This window comes from Scardinius erythrophthalmus, assembly GCF_964197995.2.
Source record: "Scardinius erythrophthalmus genome assembly, chromosome: 1".
NCBI lineage: Eukaryota > Metazoa > Chordata > Actinopteri > Cypriniformes > Leuciscidae > Scardinius > Scardinius erythrophthalmus.
The window spans coordinates 49487551-49509232 of NC_138221.1; the positions used below are offsets into that span (position 1 = coordinate 49487551).

Here is a 21682-nt window from a genome sequence, read left to right on the forward strand (position 1 = left end):
AAAACAGTTCTTGCTGAGATGAGAATGATGGCCTCTAGAGTCACTATTATCTGTGAAACTGCTATTACACTGGGTATTTTGTATGATTTATATATATATATTTAACCTATGTTCTTATTATTATAATAGGGTAGAATATGTTTTAGTAAAATTTTGTTTGTGTATTTGTTTTTAGTATTATTATTATGGGTTATTGTATGTTTTAGCTAATATATTATAGGGTACAGTTTGTTTTGAGCAAAAGTTTTGTTTTAGGAATGTAGTCAGGCAGATAGATCGCTGTTGGCTGTGTGCGAGGACTGAACGTGGATGCTGCTACTGTAACAAATCTAATTTCCTGTGAAGATTAATAATTATCTCATTACTTCACTATAAATAATAGACATATTATATATAATATATAATTGATTAATAAATACATTCAATACATATTACTATCAACACACTGCAAAAGTTGTTAGTCTACGAAACAAAAAACCTTTTAACAGAAAACATGGGTGGCTACTTAGTATTGAAAATGATAGAAGATAGATTTTAAAATAAACAAAATTGAAGAATTGTGAACATAATTCTGCTTTGTTCAGCCGCCCATATGATTATAAATCAGAAAACAAAAAGTGTCCAAATGTCAGTTTAATGAAACCTCTGTGTTCTACAATGATCATTTTCATCACACACTCCATGTCACTTGCATTCTCCATTTCTGTACAGCCAGAATTCCTTATTTTTAGCTTCTGTTTTGTGTCTCAGCTCCTGCACATGTGCGTCTAATTCAGTTCTCTCGCAACTAGGCCTAAGATGAGATTCGCTTCTTGGTCAAGGCTCAGAATGTCTCCTTGTATTGTGTCAAGATCTTATCCATCTTCATAAAATTCCTGCTCCTCAGAGAGCTCAACCAGATGGTCCATCCTCATCCGACCTACTGCAATCTTCTCAGGTTGGTTTCACATCCCAAAATGCACCAAGTGGGAATATTTTTTTTAACAGCTTGTTAGAAACAATGCCCCAAAGTGACATTCTTCCAAGGTTCCCGTTGAGTAAATAATTTCTGGGACTCAAAAGTTAACCTTTGATTCACCCAGAATGTCTGGTTTCATTTTAAGATTTAGTGACAGAGTCCATGTGTCCAGAGTGTCGTGCTCTGAGCTTATTATCCCATCCAGCCATTGTGTTCACCTCCGTCTACGAATATTGGCTTCGGCTGAAAAGAGGTCAAGTATAATTTTTTTACAAACTCAGTTATGTTTTGTTATATTTAATTAACACACTTGATAGAGAGTGGCGTAATCTTACTGGTGTAATCTTGGGGCATCATAGGTTTTGAGATGACTGTTTTCAAGGCCTCCACCCACTCTCTTTGATCGCGCTCCTGCTCACACATGAAGACGAACTGCCGATCCGGAGTCTCCACAATTACCCCACACTTCCATTTGTTGCCTCTTGTCCCTTTAGGGACACACTCTCTCACTGAATACCCATGATTCTCTGAGCCAATAAAAACAACTCCAAGTTCAATGGCATCCTTTAGGATAAAAAGAAAATTCACAATATTAAATTAATTTTTTATTATAAATTTTTTTTTAATTGATTACACTTACCATGTGTTTCAAGTTTAGATTTCTGCTGAACTGAAAAACAGCCAACACTTACTCAATAGGAAAGGAAAAAGCTATGCAATTCATACCAGTTGTGTTTTAAAATAGAGTAGTTTCCTGTCCAGGGAGTCCAAGATAAACCATCTTTTCTTGAATGGCTCTCGCTGCTGTTCAACATAAACAAAGAGTCAGAGATGTTTGTTTTAGTGTCAAATCACTTTTAAATTCATTTCAAAGGTTTGAAGTTCAGAATGTATTTGTCACATGCTCAACATAAGTGGTAGGTATATTTTTATATTATACTTTCCTTGAGACAGCAGGACAATAAAACACAATTCAGAAACATTAGTTACAGAATATGCAGATATGTACACAGTGGCCTAACGTAGTGGTGTTTTAGTTTTTGTGAGTGTGTAAAGAGGTGTTTGAGGAGTGTTTTACAAGAATAGCATGATTTATCCTTAAAGGGTTAGTTTACCCAAAAATGAAATTTCATTAATTACTAACCTTCATGTTGTTCCAAACCCGTGACTACAGTGGTTAAAATTTTGTGTGCAAAATATCTTCATTTGAGTTTCGAAGATGAACGAAGGTCTTACGGGTTTGGAACGACATGAGAGTGAGTAAATAATGACAGAATTTTCATTTTTGGGTGAACTATCCCTTTAAATGTTTGTGCATTTTAAAGACAACTACAAATACCTTGCTACACTGAAAAATCTAGATTTTTAAATATACATATAATGAAAATAGAGAGAACCGTGAAAAACTTACCAGAGGGCCAGTCTTCTCCATGTAACCCTCTTTCAGGTAGTTTCTGGTTGTCCATGGTATCAGCTTAAGACAAAAAAAAATTCAATTAAATTTTACAATCAAGATTTATTTTATTATACAAAATACAAAAATTATACAAAAATTTTATTAATAAAGAAATTATTAAGCTGGTTAAACTTTTTTAACAAATGTTTCACGGTGCTTTTGCTAGTTTCTTGAGACACCAACTTGTGCTCCTCGGACACATTATCGGTGATGAACCCAGGGGTCACGTGGTGTTATGGGTCTTAGATCATCAGACACCCTCACCTGGGCGACCCAGCCGGGGGTGATCAGTCCCTGACATGTGTCCAAGTGGCGCGCTACACCATTGCTCACCCTTCTTAATCCACAGTCACCTTGACGCTTTTTCTGCAGTTTCGTTTATGTTCTTGGTGGCTGTCCTTTCCTGCAACCCTTAGACTGAATGCCTGATGTAATGACTGCCCTGCAAAGCCCCTGCCTGCAGCCAACCTCAATGGCCTTCCAACCATGTCTAGTACATTCCTCAACCAGCTCAATCGGATTAGGGTTCTTGAGCCCCTGCCCCTCTAATAGTGAAATCGAAAGTGCCCTTCTCTGTCGTATTGCGTAACACGATTTTTACCGAGGGGGGCCCAGCTCCCCACTCCCCTGCGGAACTGTATTTCGCCACTGCCCCAGCTGCGCCTTATTCACCAAAAAGCCACAAATGGAAGCTACAGAGTAGAACATGTAGCACAAATATCATTGATGTTTACATCTACAGTGATATTCTGTGATGATGCACCAATCACAGAACAATTTGTTCCTCGACTAGACTAGAAAACTATTCAAATATACTACACATATAGCATTTTGTTTGTTAACCAACTAAAATAAATGTGAAAATTTTATAAAAAACTAAACAAAAAACGCATTTCCATGTCCTGTTAACATTGTTGCGGTGTAGGGCGTTTTTCTGATGATCATTCATGTTGTGAAATTGGAGAGAAGGCAGGCCTTTAGCTGTTGATAGTTTTAGGAAGTAAAATCACTTGGAAAAGGGGAAACGTGCAAAACTTCCTTTTTATGTGGCAATGTTAGCTACAACATGAGGAGGCTCAACACATTTTTGAGAAAATCAAAAACTTTGTACAGAAAAGCAAATTAAAAGCACTGAGGAGACACGTGGTATTTTAATAAGTCCAAAAGCAACTATACAAAAAGTACTTACATCTCTATCACTAGCTGTAGGAAAGGCTGTTTTCAGGTAGACATGGCGAATAGCTCTAATGGCATTAAACCAAGTGACAATCTCCTAAAATGGAGAAATTACAGAGCAGATACTCTTTAGTATACAAGCTGCCTCTGAAACTCATTAAGTTCAATTCAAACTCATTAAACATGAGGTGCACTACAGCTGCACTATTCTTTGGAACAAAGCAGGGAAAAAGCCTGGAAAAATAGATTTACCTGACCATTTTTACTGTAAACAAAAAGGTTTCGGGTGTGATCATCCACACAGTAGGTGATTTGAAGGCCGTGAGCATGTCCTATCTTCTCAGGCTGGAAGGTTGCATTCAGGTCCTTCACAGAAATAATAGCCTTTGGCCCCTTAGATTCCTGACAAGCACAGATACTATTTAATGAATTGTGCACCTAATATTAATTTGATTCTATACATTTTTCAATCAAAGGCAAATATTTTAAAACAGAGCTAGTATTGTGTTAAAAGGATATTGGATGATGTATGCACATAGCTTTGATTGTTGTAAAAGTCATATACTGTAGTTATTCTCAGTCTGTGCTGTGTTTTACGACAAATGCATTCACTAAAGAAAATAACATTTCTAAATGGTGCACAAACTTCATTGCTCAATGAAAAGTTTTTTTTTCTTACATCCTCCCTGTAGTATTTTAGGGTAAAATCACGCACTGAAAGAACAAACTTCCTCTCGAGAAACTGTCCATTATCCTTTCCTTTCTTCCACAGCATGCCCTCATAGACACCTAGAGCCAGGCAAAACAATTTTGTTGAAAGATTAATGTTAATATTAGCAGATAGAACAGACTTAAGTAAACAGACTAAGATGCATTAAGCTGAATGCATTAAGTATATTGTCAGTTATGAATCTGTCTTTTTGTTATTCAAGTGTGGGCCATTTGAAATGATTCACCCACTGCTCAGTCAATCTGAGCTGATTTTCTTCAATAATAGCTACACTTTTTTACACTATAATGATTTAAAGTACAGAGTTTATAAGAAAACTTCTGGGATCTGAAATGGATTACCTGCTGTGAAGGGTCTTTCTGAGTTTTTCTCTGTAAACTCCATTCTTTCGTATTTGGCTCGAATCCATTGTTCTCTAAGGACCCTATTCAGTGCACATATAATGCATTTTGTTGAGCTACATGATGGAGTCAACTGATGTAATAATATTATATATATTACAGTTTATAGTACACTTACAATAGTATTTTATGATAAAGTAGATTGTACAATTTCAGTTGAATATGAACATATATTCAACTAATACATGCGCAATGAAGCATTAAGAATCGAGAACACAACTGACAGAATCAAAGGAATGGACTTCAATACCCTTTTAGTGGAATTAGTAGTTCCTGTTACTGTGATCAACAGTAATACACAGCGTTTTTTCTTGCCAGTAAGATGTTTGCTTAATCAGCCCTTTTTCTTTCTTTTTTTTTAACTTCCCAAATCAGAGATCTGTTCCATTGTGATATAAATGTAGTGTTTCAGCTGTAAATGAATGTGTTTAGTTTGGCTTTTCAGTCGGTAGAAGAGCCTGGACTACTCACTCGCAATCATCTGTGTGGGGCTGATAATAAAAGACAGGGACATATTTCTCATAGAAGTTTTTGGCAGAAAGGTTTCCATTGGCCTTCATGAACTTCTCATCCGAAAAAGCATTGAGAGGAAACAAAATGGTGTTAGGGTTCACATTCAAGACTTAATGGAACCACTAGATGCTCACATGTAAAACAGTGACTATGCAAAAAGTGACATGTAATAATCAATATCTTTTCATTAAAAACATTTAGCTCAAAAGCTCCTTTTTACCTGCACAAGCTCATCATCCCAGAAGTCTAAGCGTATGGACTTGATACGACTTACTGCAGGAAGATTGCGATGAGTTCCAGAACAGTTCAGACACACAAATATTCCCAGAGTATATGAAGCCCAGTCTGGATCTTCAAGTGATAACAGAGTAAGTTAGTGAGTGAGTCAAACAATTGATAAATAAAGTTCCCACATTCATGGAAAAGCATAGTAATTTTAAAATTGTGATTTCCAGGAAAGGCAATGAAAAATAAACATTTTTATATTAAATATATTTTCTTAATCACGAATGACTCAGTATTATGGAAAAGTCACAAACGGGCATGGAAAATCGTGGGTATGAATAGATTATGAATGCTACTGATTTCGAAACAACTTGTTTATAGAAGCCATAGTTACACTAATCGAACCATGACAACCTGTTTACTCATGGCTATGCCATGACTTTACTATGAATACCTACAGAACTATAACTTTTAACTATGAACAGTGAGTCAAACTATTGTGTCAGAGAGCTTTCCAATAATTACTTGCATTATCGGTAAACTACACAAATAACTCCCGGCTGTGAGTGAATGCAGTGTTGTTGTCAATGGTCCTGTACTCACCTGCAGCTCCACAGTCAGCACAGCAGCTATTCTCTGGCAGCTTCACCAACTCAAGAAGTGTCTTCTTGTTCTTTTCCCGATTTGCCATAAGCAAAATGCTTTTAAACACATAAAGATTGTAGTTCAGACTTTCAACTCGCTTATCCGTTTCTTTACAAGTTGGTTATCCCGGAGGGTGCGGTTTCGCAGTATACTTCATTCAGCCACCCAGAACTGTTGCGCACCGGTCGCGTCACATTCGAAACTCGTATGCGCTTCAGCGGCAAAACGCTGCGGTCTCAGCTGCTGGACTCGAGGTCTTCCGCAAGCATTCACTAAAACCCCCCTTCGCGTTCACTTCCTGGAGAAAACAACAAACCCTGGGCTACACCTAAGATATGTGATCCATTTAATAATCCATTAACTCTCATTACTCAATAATAAACATGAGAGGATAATTAGGCAATAATGAAACCAAGTTGTAAACAGTGGCTCACTGTGGGTATTGTTTTTCGTGCTTAATATGGTTAAAATATCTCATATTAAAATATTACAAAACATGAGAATGATTTTAAAGATTGAATTAACTCGTTATAATTAGGTTAAATCATAGGTGCCAACAGCTATAATATACTTGCAAGCTAGTACATTAACTCCAGTCACACACTGGGACTGCATACAAAAGAAAAATGTTGCATTTTCAGGATTAACAGGTATAGTTATCTTCCTGGATTCAAGTGGACTAAAACCGTCCCATTTAGGAGATGTGGAAGTGAAAAGTGTGCTTCATGACTCAAAGTTTCACGAAAAACAATGTAAAGTCTATCGTCTCATGATAAAATATGAAATGTGGTGGTGGTGGGTGGGTGGGTGGGGGAATCATACACAACCTGTACACAAATTCCAATAGCACCATCATGTTTACAGAGCTCTTGCAATTTACATACATATTAAAAAAAAAAAAAACTTTGCTGGCACATAGCAAATCCAAATTTATTACTTGATAAAACTTTTTAGAAGATGCATGACAAAAAGTACAAAACAAAAATGATCAGCAAATTTAAAACATCAGTTCAAATATGTGAGGTCTACAACAACATAAAACCACACTCCTTCTGAGTATATATTACTGTACAAATGCATGTTCACCAGCAGCCTTTAAGCGGCTGCCTAAAGATGCGTGTAATTTAAGGGAACTCGGAAGCCAGGAACTCCACTGTGCTTTTAGGAAGAGTGAAGTATATACCATCCAAATAGTGCAAGAACCTGTAAAAGTAGGGGGAAAACACAACAGTATGAACATTTTGTTAAATATGGATCTTCAGAGTAGTTTTGCCACTACAAGACAAGTGAATGTGATCATTTAAAACAAGTCGACAAAACGTTGATCTGTTGAATTGTGACCTCATGCCATATTTAAGCTTTGCAAAAGCCACATCCTGTCCCTCCACTGCATTGTGTTTTTTTTTAGACCTGTGCACTTTGACCAAGTTGAATTTGACACGTCGTTGTCAGTTCAGCAAAAAACAAATGCATCAGGTACTGAACATTATATTTATGAGATGCGAGTTCAGACTGTGAAACTGTGGTTAGTTACCATGTTAGGCCATCAAATACAGTGTTCAACCTTCACGAGACAGCAGGATTTTTGACAGTTGTTTTCTTTGACACTTTTGCCTACTCTAAATATAGGGTGTAATCTTAACTTGTGAAATGTGGCCACTGTGTAAAGGGTATTTTCCATTGTCACTGTTCAACTCAGTGTGGTATCTGGAAAACTGGAAATGATCTCACATTGGGAACGTAACTAAGAACAGGGTCTCTTGTTCATAAACAAGGGTGTGTCATGCATACGAGACATTTCAGCCTTTCAGGGTGGTCAAGACAATAGTGTACAGCAGACTATTTTAAACTAAAAGATTTCTCTCCTAACCTGCCCACAGGTTTTCCATACCTCTTAAATAATCAATTTCCATGACTTTTTAGTCATGGAAACACACTAAAATAATAGTCTTAATGCCCATTTCAAATACAGGAAAATACAGGAACATACTCCAGACTTCTCACTGATGCCCCACCTAGTGGAAGCGAATGATGCCTGCTATAATTAACAGTATGATGTGATTGATATTAATAAATCAGTAATATGAAAAAAAAAAGAAAAAAAAAATCACTATAATTAGAAAAAGACAGTTTTTTCAAATGTGTAATTTTGTAACCACTAATGACAATGTTCACTGCAGATAGTCTATAAATGAACCTAATAATAACTCTCACCTGCGTTTGATCTTTCCCTGCTCCTTCAGTCTCTCTGACCTACAGATGGCGCGTAGAGAGGGGAGGTAGTCCAGAGCCACTGCTGCCCGGTTTCCCAGCGTACCAACTGACATGGTGGAGAGCAGCGACTTCAGCACCTCACTTCTCCTCTCCATCAGCCTGTACAAAATGAACACAATCTTACAGCACGCTGCATATAAACCGCCTCACAGGGCAGAGAAGAAACGTAAAACATTGAGACAAGGGATGGGTATATAGAATATTTGTGTTCAAGGAATAGTTCACTTTAAAATGAAAATTCTATCATCATATACTCACCCTCATGTTGTTTCAAACCTGTATGAATTTCTTTCTTCTGCTGAACAGAAAGGAAGATATTTACAAGAATATCAGTAACCAGACAGTTTCTGACCCGGTTACTGATATTCTTCTAAATATCTTCCTTTCTGTTCAGCAGAAGAAAGAAATTCATACAGGTTTGAAACAACATGAGGGTGAGAATTAAGAATTAACAATACATCTACAGCATTTATTAATCTTAGTTAATGTTCATTTCAACATATACATATACATTATTAAAATCAAATGTTGTATTTGTTAAAGCTCCAATATGTAACAATTTTGTAATAAAATTTCCGAAAATAACTTGCACAGTGTGATACATTTCATCCAGTTGTGTACTTACAAAATCTCAAAAGTCTCCAAAGATTTTTTATTTCAGAGAAATTCCGATTTTAAATAACTGTCCGTCCCGGAAAAGAAATGTCGCCTCTCAGTGACGCAATGTCCGCACTATCTTTTTTTCCGGTGTGGACCATGTGATATTCCACCACACCGGAATATCACATGGTCAAATGCGGAAGTGGTGGTTATAGCGTTATAGCCATAGACTGTATGGTTATAGCTGTTATGGATCACGATTACTCTTTGGCGAGTATTGAAGTGCCAACAAAACGAAAGCGTCCATATTCGGATACACGCAGACTGTGTGACAAACGGAGGAATAAAATCCAGATAAATATCGGCCAGGCGTTTTGGAGATGGAGAGAGCTGCGCGACAATCTTGGACTTGACAGAGACTCTGCTCTCACGAGTGTATTGATAGACAGGTAAGCAAATACATTTTTTTTTATTGTACAAGTAACGTAATAGTTATAGTAAAGATGATTTTAATAGATATGAATTAATGACAAATAGCTGTAAGTTGTAACGGGATAATATAGCATAACATTTCACGTTCCTTGCAGTTCATTAATTATGATGACATAAAATAATACGATCAGACATACAGGTAATACAAAAATGAATAAATTACCTCATCCGTGATCATGATTCATTAATTCCATTTAGATACATCGCTAGATGGTGAAAACGCATTAAAAACGACATCTCCCATCGTCACCTCCTTCATAGCGTCATCAAGCTTCGCCTTTGTTATTGTTGGAAACTGCGCCCTCTTGTGGTGACATTTTTTTTACATATTGGAGCTTTAACATAAGTTCATGCACTGTTAACTAACATGAACAAACAATGAACAGCTGGATTTTTATTCACTAACATTAATAAAGATTAATAAATACAGTAACAAATGTATTGATCATTGTTAGTTCATGTAAGTTGATACATTAACTAATGTTAACAAATGAGACCTTATTGTAAAGGGTATATAAGACATTTTTATATATAACACATGATTTTTAACTTAAAGGAATAGTTCACTTAAAAATGAAAATTCTGTCATCAAGTCAATTTGGTCCATCAACTGTCTGGTTACCGACATTCTTCAAAATATCTTCCTTTGTGTTCAGCAGAAGAAAGAAATTCATACAGGTTTGAAACAACTTGAGGGTAAGTAAATGATGACAGAATTTTCATTTTTAAGTGAACTATTCCTTCAAGTAGAAAAAAACTTTCAGGAAATTTTCTGCATGGCATTTTGATAAATATATATATATGTACACACAGAGAGCGAGTGACATGACCTAGAGACATGACCTAGCCTTGGATTAAATGCAGTATAAATAAAAGCAACCAAAAAAAAACACAGAGAGGCTGAATTCTCACCTTGGTTCACAAGGCGTGGCTTGAGCGAGGCTGAAGCCATCTCTGTGTGAAGCCACAGGGAGGGTGAGCTCCTCTTCTGCCTCTCTTCTGATCTCCTCCTCCAGTTGCTGTGCTCTGTCCCAGGCCTCAGAGACTACAGCCTTGCACTTCCTAAAACTCAAATGCCCTAATGCAGCGTGGATTTCATCAACACTAACACTATTTACCCGGCTAACACACTCTAACCGAATGTCATCGGTCATCCCACTTTTGACCTTCGCACCGGTCCAGCCAAAGTCCTGTGGTCTGCAGGAACCCTCTCCATGCAAAGGTGGGTAGTGCAATGAGGAGTCCAGGAAGGACATGTGGTCCATATACTCTGCTAAACCGCTTAAGCAATGCGTCACTGGCTTGCTCTTCTTTCTTTCGGCTTCAGAAAACACAATGTGCCTCGGTTTTATCGGCACGGCTTCAGGCACATTCACGGACAGATTGGCTGCTTCCGCATTAGTGCTTTTAGCAGGATCTCTGCTGGTTTTTGGCAGTGAGAGGAAGTCTTCCTCCGACTCTGAATCAGACTGGAAAACGTCTTTATTGCCCATCTTCTTTCGCCCTCTCATTCTGGAGGACAATTTAAGGGGACTACCTTCTTCAGAGGGCTCTTCCAAAGCTTCTAACCTCACATTTTGAGGTACTTGCTCAGGTTGGGACTGTGGGTTTGGTGCTGATTGTGATTTGAGGGTGGACTGCGGTAAAGGGCGAGTTGGCAGAGGAAGCAGACACTCTATATTGCAGTAGATAAGTTCCACTCCCATTCTGCGGACCTTTGAGAGAATATCCCAGCACTTAATGCTCTCTAGTATTGAAGACTCGTGCTGTAAAATAAGATCAGATTGATCAGGAACAAATTCTGGAAATGTTTAAACAATTATATTTTTAGTGTATGAATAAATGAAGAGTTCAGATGCAAAAGCCTCTAAGTGCCATCTGAAATTTGCTTCTAGAATGATTATTTTTAGCAAGCTTGTATATTTAAGTTCAATAATTTCACTTAAATGGCAATACAAATTACCTATTAATTGTCATTTAAGTCAAATTACTTAACTTAAATATACAAGCTTTATAAAAATGATCATTCTAGAAGAAATTTCAGATGGCACTTAGAGGCTTTTGCATCTGAACTCTTCAAATACATACCAATGATACACAATATATTTGTACTATATCTGTTATTGGCCAATAAATGTTTTTTTATATATATAATTATCGGTATTGATATTGGATATTTCATAGTGCATGCTCATTTAATCTTTAAAAACACACAAAAGAAATTAAATTAACAACAATAACTAAATTAAAAATAACTTAACAACAATATGGAACAAATAGGGAAATTAATATTAAAATATTTTAAGATTTTTATTAATTCTTTAGACACTATATATATATATATATATATATATATATATATATATATATATATATATATATATATATATATATATATATATATATATATATATATATATATATATATATATATATATATAATAAATAATGTGCCATTTTTCGGCTATTGCCAATAACGTAAAATAATTATCGGCTTAACAGTATTGGACAGAATTTTAATATCATTGCATTCTTAATTAGAAAATGTCACAAATTCAGTACTCACCTTTAGCAGCAAATCTGCAATATTTTTTGTTTGCATCTTGCAGAGTCCCAGCAAAGTCTCTGTGCATGCAGTGTGGCAAGGAGGTAGTTTATCCTCATTTACATCCTGAGCTTTGATAGACTGATGGTGAATGTCACCTGTGACGTTCTCTTTGAGATCTATAGTGTGAAACAAGAGGTTTTTGATAACTATATACAGATATTATAACATAAATCCAAAAGTTCTTAGTGCACCTTTTTTAAATCATTTAAATATATCTTTACCTGATGAAGGCAAAGGTCTCTGCATCTGCTGTCCACCACCACTGCATGCCCAGAATTGTAGGTGCAGGAGGCTTTGCCGAATATCACAGCTGTTCCAATCTAGCAGACAGGACACATCCTTAGTGTCCGTTCTCATGTTTTCTACCAGACACAGCAGCTGGAGGTAACTTGACACATCCACCTGGAAAAACCCAATGCGTTGACTATCACAAACCAAACACAATAATAGAGAATATAGGAGAAAGTAATTAGAAAATTAGAAAAAATTAATTAACTGCACTTACCACTGAAGGAGATTTGAAATGGATTTCCTCAAAGTACCCATCAAATGTAGCACCAAAGGTCGGATCTGGACAAAAAGGTCCAATGATGACTAATTCACAAATCTTGCATAGTACATTTCTGTTCACTGCCAACTTTACTTACCACTGGTTGTTAAAATAACTGGTCTCTTGGTTGTGGTCATGAAGGTTTTTATTGCAGCCAAGAATCCAGTGTCATCGTCAAAAATGATGTCCACCTCCTCAAATAAGATGAGGGATGTGGCAGTTTTCTTGCCCTGGTCTTCAGCTGAGATCTTGGTGCTGGCTGGAGTTCCACTGGGACACTCTTTGCTTTTGCTGTCAATCTCTTTTGCTTTGGCAGACTTTTTCGGACATGCTTATAATAAAACATGAAATGCCATTAGAAAGGTCTCAAACATGAAGCTTGAAAACAATTTCCTTAAAGTGCTCCTATTGTGCTATTTGAAAGTTTCCTAATGTTGTTTTGGAGTCTCCTACAACAGGTTTACATGCATCAAAGGTCAAAAATCTGTTTAATTTCCTCATAATATACATTTGCACATCACCACATTTTCAATCATTCTCAAACGACTCGTCAGATGAATCAATCTCTCTAAATCCCTCCTTTCCGCGAGCTACCCTGCTCTGATTGGCCAGACAGCTCAGTCTGTTGTGATTGGTCTACCACGTGCAGCGTGTGTCGAAAACAAAACCGCCTATTGCCATAACAACGTCAGCTCTGCTTATCCTGAGGCTTCCTACACCACAAACTTACACAGTAACGAACAATGACGTCGATTTTACCATATCAATGCGAGTGCGAGTCTGATGATGAAACATTGGTAGAACTAGATATTGAACCCGAACCTCCATCGCAAGGATGACTCGAGCAGGACGTTTCTCAGTGATACGCTACTCAGTTTGAGGTACATTATACAGTATGAGATGTTGCAACTGTAATTCCTCACCATCAGCATTAACAAGTGCATGTCCATCAACAAACTGATTATTTTACAAGTTTTTTGTAATATATTGCGGTGAACACGTGGAAACTGTATCAATAATAGTGCATGTATTCAATGTATATATTAGCCGAGCTCTAGAGTGAATGATCTGATGTGAGTGAATGATCTGATGTGAATGACTGATGTAACAAACGTTGGTAAAACAAATCTTGCTCCATGCTTAATCTTTCCTCAAAGTAGTGAGAATGACAGACTATCTGCATTTATAGACACAGTTATAGGTAATAGTGGCCCACAAACTGATTAGCAGAATAATTTCAATATGCTAACAATATGCGGGCAATATGCTAACGGCTTATGACTCGTTTGAAAAACGATTAATTTAATTGACTCAGAGTCGACTCTTACTTTTAAAAGACAATAACTTTATATACGGTGCACTTTCAGATTTAATAGGTCATTTTCAAAAATCCATAATAGGGGCGCTTTAATATAGCTCACAATAAATGTCAATATCATTTCAATATTGGTGTTTGACTTAGATTACTGGATTTTGAATTATTACCAGGTGGTGTTTTCTTGTCTTGACTGTTTGCTTCTTTGCCAGTGGGTCTTCCACTTGCTTTGAAGAAATTGGCCAGAGATGTCGGAGCCAAGCCACCTTTTCTGGATGGAGCACTTCGAGGAGACTGAGGAGGCTTCCTGGGCGATGATACAACCCTTCTGGGGGAGTTAACCTTTCCTGTGATTAGAAGAGACACTGAGAACCCATCCGAATAGTCATGCACACTATACTGTAGTGCAATCAAGGAAGAGAAAATTCATACTGGGAGAGGTGCCAGGTTTGATGGTGGTGCTGTTGCTGCTATAATTGCTGAAGTAGGACGGTTTGTGAGCGTTGACACCTTGGATGTCCACTTGGTGGGACTGAGTGGCTTCCTTCAGCTGGGATAAGATCTGACGACCACTCCTTTGAGAGGAGGAGTTCACCTCAAATACCTTGAAGGGAAAAAAAACCCAGGGTGGATAAATACTTTCCTTTTTTGAACGACACAAGACAGCCTCAAAATAGTAAAGTGAAATAAAAAATGAACCAGACCTTGAATCCCAGTTCTTGCGCACAGGCATAGACTGCAGCAGTCTTGCCCACTCCAGTGGGTCCAGTGATAAGAAGTGTGTTACACAGATGATCTTCTGTCTCATCCAGGCCTTCACCTATGAGCCAGGAGTCTGCATCGAAATAAAGTTGAGACAATGACAAGAATATGAATATTGGTACAGCTGATAAATGGCAAGCACTGTCATTTAGGATCTTTTCATACCATTACTGTCCTCATCTTGCTTTTTTTCCTGCTGTTTCCTCTTCTCTTCCCGGTCAGCTCTCAATTTCCACTCTTTCAGCCAGCTAAGGGTAACAATCAAAATTAAATGGGAAGAAATGTTATCAAAAAAAGAAATATTCATTACTGACACGTAGATTAGTGAATGGGAACTTTCACCATCTTTGATTAAACTTGGTAGGATAACAACCTGTGTAGTCTCCGGACAGACTCCATATTCCCGATTATTTCACTGGAGTGCTGAGGCTGATATTTTTCTGTCCAAAGCACATCCTCTTTCACTCCATCTAGAAATGAAAACATGAACAACCAAATTTAAACAACATATAGTGCAAACAAGTTTAATAGACATATATAAATATTTAGTAATACTTTAGGTTCAGTTCATTATGTATCATGCACTAACAATTACCAACCATGTTGTACAGAATGTATTATTCTAGATTAATGTTAGTTTATAAATACACTACCATTCAAAAGTTTGAGGTCAGTTAAAAAAAAACAAAAAAACATTTATTCAGAAAGGCTGCACTAATTTAATCAACAGTAAAAGTAAAGACTTTTACATTGTTACAAAAAAAAATGTAATTTCAAATAATGCTGTTTTTTTTTTTAGCTTTCTATTCTTAAAAGAATCCTGGGGGGAAAATGCAGCATGAGTTCCAAGAAATATTAAGCAGCACAGCTGTTTTCAACATTGATAATATTAAGAAATGTTTCTTGAGCATCAAATCAGCACATTAGAATGATTTCTGAAGGATTATGTGACATTATGCTAAAGAATTGAACATTATTGTAAAATCTTACCAAAATTTTCACACAGACTTTAAGAGGACGATAACTACTCAGAGTGTGAAAAGATTGTCTACAAACTTAATTTTCACCTTCTGTGCTTGAATTTTCTGGGACAGAGGACTCTACTATAATGTGCATGTCCTTCTGGTTCCCCACAGGTGAGAGTAACTCTGCTTGCTTGGGTTCTTCTTTTTGCTTTTGCCTCTGTGGTCGACCTCTTCGACTTCTGCCAGATGGAACTGTGTCAGAGACATTCCGTGCTGCCGGACCTCCTGATGGTGGACTTTCTTCAATCACTATGACATCCCCTTCTGAGTGACTGGCCTTTGGTTTTTTACCCACTTTGCCTGTTGTCTCTCCTTCATCTACACGCTTCCTTTTCCTTCCGACGCCATCAGATGATCCAGCAGGGCAGGATACCTTAGACTCGCCTTCAGGTTCTACAAATAATAATATAAATGACATATGCAAAAAATCTGTAAATAATTCAGGGTTACGTTTCATTATAAATACATTTATGCATTACATATTCATGTGGGAAGAAAAAACAAAAACAAAATGATTAATTGTATTTTTTACTCACCTGAGGCAGAGGCTTGGAGGATGCAGTCTTCACGTCTCTTAACAAACCGCATAAAGAAACGTTGATGAGGGAAGGAGGGATTAGAGATTCTCATCTCCTCTAAAAGATGCTGTCTGATTGGCTCAGAAAACTCTGAATTCCGACAAGAAACCTAAACAATAAATAAAAAGAAAAACAAGTTAAATTCGTTGCTGTACATAAATACAGGATGCATAAAAAAGTCTCCTTTGCTCACCCAAGCTGCATTTATTTGATTAAATATACAGTAAAAACAGTGATATTTTTAAATATTATTACAATTTAAAGGTGCAGTATGTAAGATTGACAGCTAGTGGTTTGAAATGGGTACTGCAGTTCAAATTCTAAATATTGGAGAGGGTTGTTTCCCCGCCACCTTCTCCTCAGACTCTTGAAGCTCACGCGGGTTTCCAGATCGAGGACACGCAACAGGAACAAGCACAATTGACAATGGAAGGCGAGGAGATATACACACTTATAAGTTGATGAGTTGATTTATCTGTGTTTTAATATGCTGCCGTTCATAGAGATTTTTAGATGGATGCAGAGGCTTTTTAGGTTGGGTAGAATCTGCGATCTCTGATCTAGTTATATACCTGTTTTCTATTCTAAAATATAATTTATTCCTGTGATCAAAGCTGAATTTTCAGCATCATTACTCCAGTCTTCAGTGTCACATGATCCTTCAGAAATCATTCTAATATGATGCTCAAGAAACATTTATTACTATCATCAATGTTGAAAACAGTTGCTTAATATTTTTGAGGAAACCGTGAGTTATATTTGTGATGCTTTGATTAATAAAAACTTCAAAATAATAGCATTCATTTTAAAATAGATTAATTTTGTAACGTTAAACATATCTTTTGTCACTTTTGATCAGTTGAATGCATCCTTGCTCAATAAAAATAAGAAATATTCTGCCTTTTGAATGAAAAATGTGAAAAACTTTTATCTAAAAACTGTCACCAAAAGATTACCAACCTTCTGGCAAAATGCTCTCTTAGCAGGAACTGTAGCATAACCTAAAGACTTCTCCAAAGACATCATTTGAACAGCTGGTAAATTATAGGACTCCTTTATGCACACAAGGAAAGGATTTGTAGGCCACTGGAGGTTCCAAACAGAACAATCTGACATGGAAAGAAATTAACACATTAGTCTCACATTATTCTCAAATACACACACACACACACACACACACACACACACACACAAACACAAACACACACACACACACACACACACACACGTTTGGTTCGGCAACTTTGTGGGGACTCTCCATAGAATTAATGGTTTTTATACTGTACAAACTGTTTATTCTCTCCCCTCACACAAACCCTACCCCTAAACCTACCCATCACACAAAACGTTCTGCATTTTTACATTTTCAAAAATATTCATTCTGTATGATTTATACGCTTGTTTCCTCATGGGGACCTCACTTTAGGTCCCCACAGTGACAAGTCCCCATGAGTTAGTGTGCATTCAGGTTGAAGTCCCCACCGGGATAGAAAAACAAGCACACACACATAAATGTAATGCTCTAACCCAGAGAAGACCTGTCAGCTTACCTGCAGCCCTCTGCTGAACATGCACCACTGTCTGGAAGGAAGCACAGGCCTGACTATAAGCCTCTCGGCTGGCTGCTGTTTTTGCGATCTGCTTTTTAAAAGACTCCGGAAGGCCGCTCTTCAGAAACTCTCTCTTTGCTCTGAACTGTTCATCATCTTGCGAGTTCTCGGATGCCTCTCGACTGACAGGGTTTAGTTTGGGAAAAAGCATTTATTAGATTTTTAAACTAATGAGAAAATAAGAGCATTGAAGAGAATTTGCCAATTCAAATACTGTCTGTTTTCATTAGCATAATACCTGCTGTCGTCAAAAATGGAGATGACAACAGACGTTCTCTGGGCTTTTTTGTCAACAAACAGAGGAGCCAGTTTAGAAGCTGAAAAAGAAATCGTAAATAGACACGAATGCATTTTTTAAATGACTTGAATGCAGTTTCCATGTTTGCCCCCCCCAAAAAACCTTCAGATATTAAAGCAAGTATTGACTTAATTTTAACTATTTGTGTCAGTCTAATTTACCTGCAGGAGTTTTGGATGTTTTGTTTTGAGTTGCATTTTTACCCAAAACCTCGTTCAAACTACGAATCTTCTTTTGGCTCTTGTCACTTTCCTGTGAGGTGACTGGAGTGCTTTCGGTTTCATCCAAAAAAACTACAGAGTCCTAAAAAGATGACATTGATATAAATGAGGAATAACTTGAGCAATTATTAGCAGCATTTATAAAACATTTATACCAGTTCACTTAAGCACATCCACTATCTCACCTCATCTTCACAGTAATTTATGATTGACTCTTTGCCTCTTGTAGAGCGTCGTACAGAGTCTTTCTCCTTATTAGTGTCCTTTTTACTTTGTTGAAGAGCTTTGGCTTTCTGCACCAGCTTTCTAGCTTGTTTTCTTTTTTTAACTGCATTTAATTCCTAACAAATGAGAGTTTTGTGAGTTATCTTTAATCTTAAAACATCTGGCAATAACAATTATTATTAAATAATTTATTTTGTATTTATTATAAGCATTTATTTTAATGTTATTGTATAGATTTTCTTAATTCAAAACAACTATATAAAACAATTTTATAAACAACAAAATTGAAATATTAAATAATAATGTTTAAAATATATAAAAAAAAATATATATATATGTAGCATTTTTTTTATAACATATAAATCATAAATGTAAGTTACCTGTGTGGAGAGAGGACTTGATATTTCAAAATCACCAGCTTTTGTAGCAGAGGATGGAAATACTCTGGTGATTTTCATCCTATCAAACAAAATGGCAAATACATGAGACAATAAATAATGCAAGAAAAAGTAAAAGGAGATTGTAGGAAATTAAAAAGTTAGTCTCACCTGATGGGGCTGCCTTTCTTGTCTGGTGGGCACAGCATTTCAGCTCTATAAATGCCCCTTTTGGGCCTGTGAGCTTTTGGGGTGGAGGCCAAAGAGGGTAAGGGTGTATTTTGGGACTCATCGTCATCTTTCACAGTGTTTTCTTGCCTCTCTTTCTTCTGCGACACACTATTGAGCACAGCGGCTGATTGTCTGCGTGAAAGCTCTCTGGTCGACCTCCTCAGCTCTCTGACAGCCTGTTCACTGTCGTTATTATCAGCTGACCCACTCTCATTGTTGACCTCAATGTCTGCGGCGGGTTCTGCAGTGGGTTTTGGAGTTGCAGCTTGTGCATCTTTAGCTTTCTTAGCTTGTCCCTTTTTCCCAGGCTTCCTACCTCGCTTCTTTTTGTCCCCAGGACAGGTTTTCTGTTCTTCATTCTGCTCAGAGCTGGTTTCTGGTTTGTGCTCAAGAGATTTTTCTTCATGTTCCTTGTCTGTTGTCTCTGGATCCTTCTCTTGAACCTGGTTCTGCTTGCTCTGACCCTTGCTGGTTTTGCTTTTAAATCCATCAAGACTAGGCTGCTTAAAGGCATTCATAAACTGCTTTCTCTCCGCCTCAGTGCTTTTAGGAGGATTGGAGCTGGATTCCATCACATCAAGTTCAAGATCTTCCTCGAGAACAACAACGTTAGACTTCCTTTTGAGGTCAGGCAATACGTCCAGTTTAACCTCTGGGATAGGAACAGACAAACTCTTGTCTTCTTTTGTTTGACTTTTTTTATTTCTACTAAAAATGGACGCGACTTTTAAATCCTTGGCAGCTTTGACAGACTCCTGATGATCGGGGGAAATGGGATGCACCTCAGCTTGGATTGTGAGAGTTCGGGGTGACACCTGCAGAGGACCGATTGCAGAATCACCCTGACCATTACAGGTGTTGCCTTCATTTGACGTCTCAGCTATGTCAGTCTTGGGAATCGCATTGCTCTCCTCCTGCTCTTGGTTCTGATTTTGTAGGAAGTCTTGAAATGAGATTGTGACGGTGCTACTTTTCTTTTCCGCACTTTCCTCCAATTTAGCATCACATACAGGCTCTTGAGCATCAGGATCACATTCAGTCTCTTCACTGCCTCCTTTCGCCTTTCGGTTTCTCCTCACAGCAGATTTTCTATTCCCACAATCTTTCTTCCTGCTTTGGTTTAAAGAAGGTTTTTGCTCAGAACTTTCCCCAGAACTCTTAACCATCAGGACATCTGGATCAGCCTCTGTGCTGTTTTTCCTCACGCCAGATTCTTTATCGGAGAAGGCATCATTACAGGCTTGAGCTGGAACAACAACAGTATCCCTTTCCTTTACAGCTGATTCACTGGTTCTCTCTATCAAGACAACATCATCTGTGACCATCTGTGCATCCTCCTCTTTGGACTTATTGTGTTCCTTGGCCTTCCTGGTTCGCTTCTGCCCCTGTCCTCTTATAGGTTTTCTAGGGACTTCTCCACTTCCTTGCTCTGAAGGTTGTGGGGAGTTCTCTTTAGCTACCAGAGAGCAGCTTTTTACTTCTTGTGCAGGCGAGGTTCTCTTAAAGTAGTCCATAATGTTGTTAGACCGTGGTGGTGAGAACGGTTTCTCCACTGGCTTGGGCATAAAGTAGTTGGTAATAGTTTTGACAGATGGTGCATCGCCATCCTTCCTCAATTTCTTGCATGGCTGGAGAAACAGAGCAATAATGACAAAGGATGAAAATCATTCAATGTATTTCGAATATAAAAGCAGTGCCATATATCAGCATATCAACTTTTTATATGACACATACCTGACCCTCAAAATCCTCTATGACAGCTGCCATAGCAACAGCACCAGCCATCGTTTCACCCCTAAAACTAAAAATCTGTATGAAATTAACAGACAAAGCCAAGGTTTTAGAAGAGTTGAAAGACAAATACACAAAACAAAGCCACATGAATCAAGTGTTCAAAGTGTATTTAAACATATTTACAACATGTAAGTTTGTATAATTTCATAATTCATAAGGAGCTACATTTACAGTTTGAATAAACAATGCCTCCACAATTGCATATATTAAAAGTTTACCTGTCAAAAACATTGCAGACACTCACCGGTTCTTTTCCTTCCTTCGGTGATACGTTGATACATGCTCCGAAATTACAGATCACAGTGTATAAACTATGAATACAACAACGAGTTTAAGTAAACACAAAGCCTATCTATCTACACATTTTCCAAACATCGATATACATTCCCAAACCGGCGAAAAACAAACATAACATGTGGTACTATCCAACCCGAAACCCGCCATGCGTGTAAATCTAAATTTAAAAGTGCATTTGACACTAATAATGAGAGACCATATTCTGTAATAATGTAGGTTTTAGTGTAGTTGAATTGTTTTCGACAAATGGCGCCAAATATCATGGACGTCTTTCGCCGCGCCGGTTCGGCCAATCACAGTCCGTTTCGTCATACATTCTCA

The 21682-nt window shown here is 37.4% G+C and overlaps 2 protein-coding genes across 3 annotated transcripts; both read right to left on the reverse strand.

Annotated features, from left to right (window-relative positions):
* Positions 1-615: 615 nt before the first annotated feature.
* adap2 (ArfGAP with dual PH domains 2) lies at positions 616-6367 on the reverse strand. 2 transcript variants are annotated; one of them, XM_081388858.1, is made up of 11 exons: positions 6063-6367; positions 5455-5585; positions 5193-5284; positions 4662-4744; positions 4270-4379; positions 3843-3992; positions 3604-3687; positions 2370-2432; positions 1685-1762; positions 1294-1522; positions 616-1201 (listed from the first exon to the last, which is right to left on the reverse strand). In XM_081388858.1, exons 1-11 carry the CDS (start codon positions 6148-6150, stop codon positions 1173-1175), a joined length of 1137 nt encoding a protein of 378 aa, XP_081244984.1. In that variant the 5' UTR covers positions 6151-6367; the 3' UTR covers positions 616-1172. The 2 variants fall into 2 exon arrangements, with proteins under 2 accessions (XP_081244984.1, XP_081244985.1); XM_081388859.1 differs by having other exon boundaries at positions 4306-4379; positions 6063-6342.
* Positions 6368-6944: 577 nt separating this feature from the next.
* atad5a (ATPase family AAA domain containing 5a) lies at positions 6945-21665 on the reverse strand. Its single transcript, XM_081388846.1, has 23 exons — positions 21309-21665; positions 21005-21079; positions 19211-20898; positions 19043-19121; positions 18623-18778; positions 18378-18519; positions 18157-18235; positions 17859-18040; positions 17269-17417; positions 16267-16417; positions 15773-16123; positions 15079-15175; positions 14871-14953; positions 14648-14778; positions 14376-14547; positions 14114-14290; positions 12726-12959; positions 12584-12648; positions 12300-12480; positions 12037-12194; positions 10383-11236; positions 8319-8477; positions 6945-7307 (listed from the first exon to the last, which is right to left on the reverse strand). Exons 2-23 carry the CDS (start codon positions 21053-21055, stop codon positions 7229-7231), a joined length of 5418 nt encoding a protein of 1805 aa, XP_081244972.1. The 5' UTR covers positions 21056-21079; positions 21309-21665; the 3' UTR covers positions 6945-7228.
* Positions 21666-21682: the final 17 nt, after the last annotated feature.